The sequence below is a fragment of the Setaria italica genome, chromosome VII (assembly GCF_000263155.2).
Source record: "Setaria italica strain Yugu1 chromosome VII, Setaria_italica_v2.0, whole genome shotgun sequence".
Taxonomy (NCBI): domain Eukaryota; kingdom Viridiplantae; phylum Streptophyta; class Magnoliopsida; order Poales; family Poaceae; genus Setaria; species Setaria italica.
The window spans coordinates 10,119,354-10,128,695 of record NC_028456.1 but is presented as its reverse complement, the minus strand read 5'-3'; the positions used below and the strand labels follow the sequence as shown (position 1 = coordinate 10,128,695).

The 9,342-nt window shown below is 42.7% G+C and overlaps 2 protein-coding genes across 2 annotated transcripts in view; one reads left to right on the top strand and one right to left on the bottom strand.

Annotated features, from left to right (window-relative positions):
* The first annotated feature begins 2,670 nt into the window (after positions 1-2,670).
* LOC101759528 (electron transfer flavoprotein subunit beta, mitochondrial) lies at positions 2,671-5,280 on the top strand. The gene is made up of 4 exons (XM_004975087.3): positions 2,671-3,151; positions 4,181-4,261; positions 4,635-4,729; positions 4,873-5,280. The coding sequence occupies exons 1-4, from the start codon at positions 2,786-2,788 to the stop codon at positions 5,096-5,098; spliced, it is 768 nt and encodes a 255-aa protein (XP_004975144.1). The 5' UTR covers positions 2,671-2,785; the 3' UTR covers positions 5,099-5,280.
* A 2,081-nt stretch (positions 5,281-7,361) lies between these two features.
* The window catches only part of LOC101758849, a 21,251-nt gene continuing 19,270 nt past the window's right edge, over positions 7,362-9,342 (bottom strand). Inside the window, exon 22 of the mRNA XM_004975086.4 lies at positions 7,362-8,031. Coding sequence (XP_004975143.1) covers positions 7,872-8,031 — 160 coding nt within the window. The 3' untranslated portion in view covers positions 7,362-7,871. The remainder of the gene's footprint in view (positions 8,032-9,342) is intronic.

Here is a 9,342-nt window from a genome sequence, read left to right as displayed (position 1 = left end):
AGCGGACCGAAGCCACGAACAGCACCCTCAGATACAGTTAAGTGTAATTAGTCCATGATTTGACAACGTGGTGCTACAGTAACCATTTGCTAATGATGGATTAATTAGCCTTAATAGATTCGTCTCGCGAATTAGACTCCATCTGTGCAATTAGTTTTGTAATTAGCTTATGTTTAGTCCTTCTAATTAGCATCCGAATATCCGATATGACCTTGCTAAAGTTTAGCACCTCGTATCCAAACGCCCCCTTAGTAGTACTTTGTGAGTACGAATTTCTAGCAATAACATGAATTTTTACGAATTTCTAGCAATAACATGAATTTGCGGAGGCCGGGGCGGCGGAACGGCGGAGGCGGGGACGGAGTGAGGTGGCCGCAGCAACGATTAATTTCTACCAAATTTCTACTAATTTGTCCATATTTATTGGAATTTCTAGCAATAACATGAATTTGCGACGGAGGCGGAACGGCGGAGGCAGGGACAGAACCACGATGAAACACAATTCATTTCTAACCTAGGCGGAGCGATGAACCTAATTACTACTAATTTACACTAATTTGATTTTCTAACACATATACAAAAATCTATTGAATTTCTACCTAATTACTACTCCTTTCTATTTATTTTCTAACTTAAAAAAAGGTCCTTGCTGACGCAAGCCGGTGGGCTTGCGTCAGCAAGGTGGTACTCTCGGCGCCAGTGCCGGCACGGCGGACCTCGCGCGCGGTCGACGGTGGCCGGGACGGCGAGGTGGCCGAGGCGGCGGGATGGCGGCGGCCGGGACGGCGGGACGGCGGAGGCGACGACGGAGCGAAGGTGCGCAGGATGGCGGGACGGCGACGAGGCGGCGACGAGGGGCGACAAGGCGGCGACGAGGATGAAGGCGGCGATGAGGCCCCGCGATGGAGGTGGCCGGCGGCGACGAGGTAGGGGTCGGTCGCGACGGAGGAGGATCGAGGCGGGCCGGGGCGATGGAGAAGGAGGCTGTCTGGGCGTGGTCGGGCGGCGGGATGACGACGGCCGGGGCAATGGGGGACGACGACGACGGCGGCCGGCGAGGGAGGCGGACGGGTGGCGACGGAGCAGAGCGCGCGGGGGATCTTGGCAAAAATTTTGCCAAGTGTAACTGGCGTGGGGGGTAGAAGGGGCTACAGTGCCTTTTAACCCCCCCTTTTATCCCGGTTCGTAATGGCACCCGGGACTAAAGGGCCTTTTGTCCCGGGTCCCATCACCAACCGAGATAAAAGGCTTATCCCGGTTGGTGACGGGACCCGGGATAAAAAGGTGCGTCCGCCAGGTGGGGTTGGGAGCCTACCCTTTTATCCCGGGTGCCACCACCAACCGGGACAAAAGGTCCTTTTCCCAGTTTTCTTCTCCCGCCTGTTTTTTGGAAATGGATTTTATTTATCTTTTCACTGCATTTAATGATGAAAAACAAAAACCTTCACATATTTTGTACATGCAAAAATATATTTAATTAGCGAGTAAATTGACAATAAGTGTGATTTAGTCATTAATTCTATACCAGTTCATTTAGCCTCTAAAATATTTATTTTACTGCATCGCTGTGATCAAGAAATTATTCAATTAAATAATTTCAATGCGCAGAAAAATCCATATATGTATGTGGTTAACATTGTTCATGTTTATCTAATAAATCTTCACCTAACAAATTTAAGAACACATGAAATCATACATAGGGTAAATTAAAAATTGTATCAATTACTACACAAAGGTCATGTAAATTTAGCGCATTACAATACAACGTTGTAAAAATTTTTCTTCACGAAAGTTCCTTGATCATGATCGCGGCGATGGGAGGGGCAGGAAGGCATCTGACGTGAGCGGGCTAGGGTCCCACCTGAGCTCCACGCCAGCCGGCCGGCGCGGAGCTCTGGCGGGACACTAGCCCACCCGCTCGTGGACGGGTGGAGGCACGAGGGGGTGGCAAGCAGAAGAAGCACAGTAGAGGGAGCAAAGAAGAGCAGTTAGAGGTTGAAGATGAACACGAAGCGTTGGATGGCGATCGAACGGTTCAAAAATCGAGTGACAGCAACTCCTCTTTCACCCGGGTGATGGATAGACACTGATGTTTGATACTCGTATCAAACCGATAGCGATTTATAGAAGCTAAATCTTGTAATCAATTGTGGACCAATGATGATTCTTTTTGCATATGTCAAGACGCTTGATCTGATTTCCAAATTGTCAAGAGCTTTTTAATGTTGTTTTCATCGTAAAATATGGATCTCCTTTGAAAAGACAGAAATTGCTACTTGTTTCTTCTCTTTGGTGCTACTTTTTTTTTACAATCACTGGAGTATTACTGCCTGCATCAAATCAGCGAAGATTCTCGGCCCATACTGCTACGGTTCCCGTCTCTGAACTGACCGATTAGGCTTCGTTTGATATAAGATAATTCATCTTTTAGTTCATTTTCTACGCGATTCATATTATTAGTTTATTAGGATTACATTGCTGCCAGGTGCCCCAAATTCCTAAAAGTTAATCTGAGGTGGCAAGATTACTATATTAGCTTACAATTAATCACGCAGGCCGACCCAAAATACAAAAAAAAAAAAAAAAAAAAAAACGGAGCGGCGGAGGGGCCAAAGCCAAACTCGTGAGTCGTGAGTGGTGCGTGCTGAGTCAGAAATAGTGAGAGACTCGAACTCGCAACTGCTTCGCCAGCAGCTCATCAGTGCCCATCCCCTGCTCTGCTTACTCCCACTCTCTCAGTAAATAGAGATAGGAGAGAGGGGCCGCCGCCGACGCCGACGACGACATGAAGATCCTGGTCGCCGTCAAGCGGGTGGTGGACTACGCCGTGAAGGTGCGCGTGAGGCCGGACCGGACGGGCATCGAGACGGCCAACGTCAAGATGTCCATGAACCCCTTCTGCGAGATCGCCGTGGAGGAGGCGCTCCGCCTCCGGGAGGCCGGCGCCGCCGCCGAGGTCGTCGCCGCCACCATCGGCCCCGCTCACTCGGCCGACACGCTCCGCACCGCGCTCGCCATGGGCGCCGACCGCGCCGTCCACGTGCTCCACGACCCCGACCCCGTGCGGCCGCTCCTCCCGCTCGCCGTCGCCAAGATCCTCCGCGCCGTCGCGCTCCAGGAGAAGCCCGGCCTCGTCATCCTCGGCAAGCAGGTATCAGCTCGCTCTATCTTGTCTTGCGCCGCACTGCTATGGGTTTGGAGACTGATGAATAGGGTGTTCGATCTGTGAGTTGGAGAAAGGTATGGTTTCTAGATTGCAGTGTTAGGTGGGAGGAGAACATTGCAATTCTCCATCTTGGATCCAATGTGCTTGTCAGGCTATGTGTGGAATTTGTGGGTTGTAGGGTATTTGAGCTTTTGTGAACTTAGATTGATTCTTCTTTGTATTCTTTGACAATAAGATGGCGTTTATGGGGTTGAAAGGCATATCTAGTCTGTTCTCGACTGCATTTGCAAAGTTTGGGTTTAGCTTAGTTGTTCGAATCCATGATTGCTTGCTTTGGTAAAGCTCTCTTCCTCATTCTGTATCTTTCACAACTGTGGTATGATAGGTTGCAGCTGAAGCCTGAATTTATTCAGACCTCTGTTCTGATTTCATTTGATTCATTGGGCTTTTGTTACCAAGCACAGGGTGTAGGATTTTGAGATGTGCGGATGCCCCTTATGCGATATATTATGCTGCTATGCACAACAACCCTTGGTTTCCACTGTTGGAAATTCAGCAAATAGAACACCGACCAAAATGTATTATGTAGAAAACAACTGATTCTTTTTTCATATCACAAATAAATGAGGAAAAGAAATGAGTTAGTATCTTATTTTGTCTAGAATCACCAAGTTTACCTTTACAGTATATCTGCCGGTGGCGGATCCAGGAATGGGATTAAGGGGGTGCTATGTGCTGGTGCTGCTACATGCCATTGGTACCTAGAAGGAGGATATGACTTTGGGATTGAGAAAAGCGACAATGACCAATGGATATGAACTCAAGAAGAGAGAGCATGAGTTAAAATCAAAGAGCAATAATGCTCTGTCTATTCTAATGTTGTGAGCTAATACATATGGGTAATTTTAGTAATTCTGGCCAAGGGGGTGCTGCAGCACCCCCAGCTCGTGGTGCAGCTCGGCCCCTGATATCTGCTGATAGCCTCATGTTACCGAGTCTTTTCTTTGTAAACAGGCAATTGATGACGATTGCAACCAAACAGGACAAATGCTAGCTGGATTGCTTCAGTGGCCACAGGGAACCTTTGCCTCCAAGGTATTGTTGTTTCTTATTCATTTAGTGAGTAGTTAGTTAGTGAACTAACTGTGGTGCTGTTAAATTTTCTTTAGTTGCACTTAGATTATAGGAAGAACTTTTAATTCTTATGATTTTCAACTCCTATTGAACCCTATTTGATCCCTAGAAACTTTGGTTTTCTTTTTGTGGACTAATACGCGATCACCTCTTTGTTACCTTTTTGAATTCTAAAATTACTTTTAGAAAAAGAATTCTAAAGATTATTCTTTATTCTCATATATCCAATTGTGCTTAACTACTGGATCTATCTTTGGTTCATTTTCCGATTTCTTATGCCCTTATTTTGCTTGATAAAAGAATTGTACTCAAAAGTACTGTATTAATTTGGCAGGTTTTATTGGACAAAGAGAAACAAAAAGCTACTGTTGAGAGAGAGGTTGACGGTGGAATTGAAACCATCTGCCTTGATTTGCCAGCAGTGATCACGTAGGGCCCATAATACATTTCAATATGTTGTTTTCATTTAATTGTTCTATGTTGGAGAAGTAATAAAGAAACACTTCTGCACAATCTTTTCAGGCAACCTTTCAGAAATTGTATTAACCATTGATTTTTTTTCTTTGTTCCAGCACGGATTTGAGACTGAACCAGCCAAGATATGCAACTTTGCCGAACATAATGAAGGCAAAATCTAAAGTTATTAAAAAAGTTACCCCTGAAGAGCTCAATGTGGATATTAGATCAGATATGGAGGTCATTGAGGTCAATGAACCTCCGAAAAGAAAAGCAGGGATAATTCTTTCATCTGTCGACGAGCTCCTTGATAAGTTGAAAAATGAAGCACGTGTCTTGTAACAATCCGTATATTATATTCCTTACTGAATATGGCCTGGCGTTCATGTATGTAAGCTATAAAAATGTCTCTCCAGATGTTCAAGCCATTTGCCAATAAAAAATAAGGAAGTGTTTCCATAAACCAATTAAGATGCTATTCCAGAAATATCATCTGCTGAATTGACACCAGCAGTTCTGCTTTAAATGTTTACATGCTAAATTAGCTCTTTCTAAAGTTAAGAGGAATGCAGCACGCATATTTTGAATCAATTGGAGCTCAGCCAAACTGTTCGGGTGTGATATTGTGATACTGTGTAATGGTCAAAATTAAGAGGTCTTGTACATGAGCTAGGAAAATAATTGAACTTACAAAATAAAAAGAAGTAACTGAACTAGAAAAATATAGATACCATGTTTTTAACCCTTTACAAAACCGTTTACATCTAGTATGATAGCCGGGTGCCACATTGCAGAGTCTCCTGACTTTATGAGTTGTTTGGCTAATGTCTCAAGATAATTTTGCCAAAATTAACTAGATTTTACTGGTAGCACTTTCTTTTAAGAAAAATATAAGTGACAGGATCTCTGCCATTCAATTAATAAGATATCAAGTATAGAATCCAAAAAAGCCTAATTGTAACTTATTGCAACATGCTATAATACCTTTGGAAACTGAATAAGGAATGCCACAAATACAAATAACTATTGCAACATGCATCAAGACTCAAGCATATATGACGTTTTTGATAGTCTTAGCATGTTGAAACGATAAGATACGCATGTTACAACAAATTTAAATGTTACTATTTACACGGTTACAATGTCCAACTCACCTCGAACCTAGCAAATTTTAAAAATAAAAGCAAAAATAAATTTCAAAAGCATCAAATTATTTAGTCTTCTCCCTGGGGCTCAAAAAATTTTTGGTCCAACCGGGGGGGGAGTTTCAGGGGCCCCCCCCCCCCCCCCCCGAAAATCCTTTAAGAAACACTTAATTCTACCATTTAAACACCAAATATAGCCAATCTGCCCCCTCCACTTGATTGGCCCCCTCTGATTGTGAAGCAAAGCTTCGACACTGCATCCAAGACTCTATCCATGCTGTCCGGCCCAAACCACCATCAGAAACATTAAAATCTTGCTAGACGTTCAAATATGGAACCTCGCTCCCTTCGGATTCATTTGGTCGGAGAGCAAGACAGGATGGAATGAATCCATCACCAGTTTTGAAAATGGAATGGCTCCTATTGTTTGGTTGGAAGGAGCGAGATGGTGAATCCATCCCTACTTTTGAAAATGGAATGGTTCCCATTATTTGGTTGGAATGATAAAACAATCCCTTTTTCGTTGAAAATATGTGTGGGATTGAATAATCTTATTTCATTGTCTGATGGCTTGTGTGGTCGCCATCTGTCTTTTGGTGAGGTTACCACCAATGACAACACAAGTTCAGCTAGTCCATATGCAGGCTGCAGCCAAAATCAACCCACGATAACACATATCAATATCACAGATATAATTAGGTGGTCTAATCATTACACGTATAACAAACCATAATTAACCCGTGGAAGTATGACACTCCACATGGATGCGGTAGCCATAACTATTCTTGACACCTCTCCAGGCCTTCAATTTGCTCTGATCTCAGAATGTTTTTCTTAGCCCATTGGCGTTCGAAGTCTTGAAATAGGTACCTTCAATTTTCTCTGATCTCAGTGTTTTTCTTAGCTCCTTTGATGTTCAATGGCTTGAAATAGGTTAGGACCGGAAAAAGTGCTTTTGCTTTTAGGTCAACACCTGGCATATCTTTGTACCATAGTTTTCCACAATTCTCTTTGGAACAATTAGACCCCATTTGGATCCTTGAAATTGAATTCCATTCAAACAATCATAATTTAGATATATTAATTAAGCTAATATAGTTGTACGTGAAATATATTTGTATATTTATATATTATTGTTAGTCATACAAGAGAGATACTTATGTGCTACACTCCTGCTATATGGAAAAGTCGAAGAACGTGTTATAAATTGCATATCAAAAACATAGCACGAGGATCTATAAAATCAATTTCCATCTCCCACCCCATACCCCATGAATTTAAGATAGGTTTATATGTAAACTTTGGAAAGTTGTGAAATACCACCTTCCAAGACAAATAGGCTCCTCCATTAAATAGTTCCAATTCCTTTATTTTGAAGGGATCCAAACGGGGCCTTACGGTAAAGTTTGCAGTAATTTTGATATTTTGTGCTAAACAGATTCGCACAAGGCACACATCAATTGACATGCTCATCTCATGACGTCAGCTTAATACTTAAGTGGATGCAAACTAATACTGTATGCCTATTCCTTCAAGAGAAAAGTCCATCTTTCTCAGTTTGATTTCGACCATGAAACTCCAAAACCAGAAATCTTCCCTACTGTTTACAATTGAATCGACTGAGCTTACTATTACTTACAAGAATGTACACCACTATAACTCCAATCACTGGCTTCTTGCTGTACACTCCACCGATTTAATTTCAACCAAAGAAAATGTAGAAATCTGCTTCCCATGGGGCAATAGACCTATCCTAAACACACGACCAAGATGCAAAACTGAGAAAGAAAATAATTACCACATATCTGAACTACGCTGGAGAGCTCCCAGAAATAGGAGGAAGTTCCAGGTCTAGCAAGTCAGACCAATTCTTCAGATTCAGAAATGGGCTGACGAAGATGCAAGAGATAAAATGCTGCTTGTCAGCTCAACCAATTGATACTTTCTGCCACTTAGCTTGCAGCAGGCAGCTACATTGCCCAGAATCTATCAGGGTCGGGACTAAATAATGTATAGTCCTGGATCTCCAAATTCGCAACATGCCAGTTAACGAGTCCAGCTTGCAGTGACTTGATAAGAAAAAGAATAACAGGTAGTATCCACCATTCATTGTCTTCCCTACTCTTGAAGCTGAACAGGTTACATAGAACAAACATATCAATTACACATCCTTGGAGAATAAAAACGTTTATGAAAATCGAAACTTAAAAATATCTTGTCAGTTCCTTTTGTATTTTTTGGAAGAATAACTCGAAAACAGACATTCAGAATCTGAATAAAAAATCCAGAGAATGTGTAAACAGGCCAGAATGCAGCCACATGGGACCAAAAGTACAGACTTAAAAGTACTTGAACATATCCTGGGTATAGCCCGTCTCCAAATTCAATAGGATGATGACCACATAATGCATGACAGAGGAAAATAAGATGTGCATAATTTCCACTGAATTTTGGTATTTTTTCCTCTATTTTTTGAAGGATGTTATTAGTCAAACAACAAAACTATCCTGTGTGTCAATAAAATTATTGAAATAAATTTGCTCATCATTTTTCCTGCACTTCGTATAAAGGTTCAACTATGAATTTATGCTAGAAGTTTTTAGTGTCCTATGGAAAAATTCCTCCTGTCAGGGCCTGCTTGAAATGGAGGAACCAGAAACTGAGGAATAAGGATTGAGAAGAACACAGGAAAGGGATAGGGAATGAGGAGAACAAAGGAAAGGGATAGGGATGTAGTGGCAAACAGAGGAATAAAAAAAATACAGGAAATGGATAGGAAGATCTGTTTAGACTTTGGAATGCAAGGAAACATAACAGGGCCAGCTCTAGCTGCAAGATCCATGCTGGATTTGGAGTTTGTAGAACAAAATAAAGTGGTTTGAACATATATATCTAAAACAAAATAATAACAAAATTGTTGAACCAAATATCTTCAATGTTCCCACAGTTCCAGCTCCAAGAATTTCTGGATACGAATGACAGGGCCTAGAAAATCTTGGAGCTGGAGCTGTGACAAACAGGCCTATACTATCACTAAGCATTGGACCATAAAACATATTTAGGGCATGTTTGTCAAGGCTCCAACTCCAAACTCCAGGCCAGAGTTAAGTGGAGCCAGCCAAACACCCTAACTCCACCAATTGTGGATTAGCTTAACTCCATGGAGTTAGTGGAGCTGTAGTTCATTTTCTTCAGAACCATCCAATATGAACCTAGACGTGGAGTTGGAGGGTAATTACCCACCACTGCCACTCGTTACAAAAAAACGTTCATTTCTTTTCTCTCGACACCACCGACACCAAACCTATCCTCCCAGCCCATTCGACGCCTCCTGCCCGCAACCGTTAACGCCGTCGCCGGGTGGCCTCCGCGGCTCTGCCCAACCTCCACCCCCCACCCTTTCCCTCCGCCATCCCCTTCCCTATCCTTTTCCTCGACCTG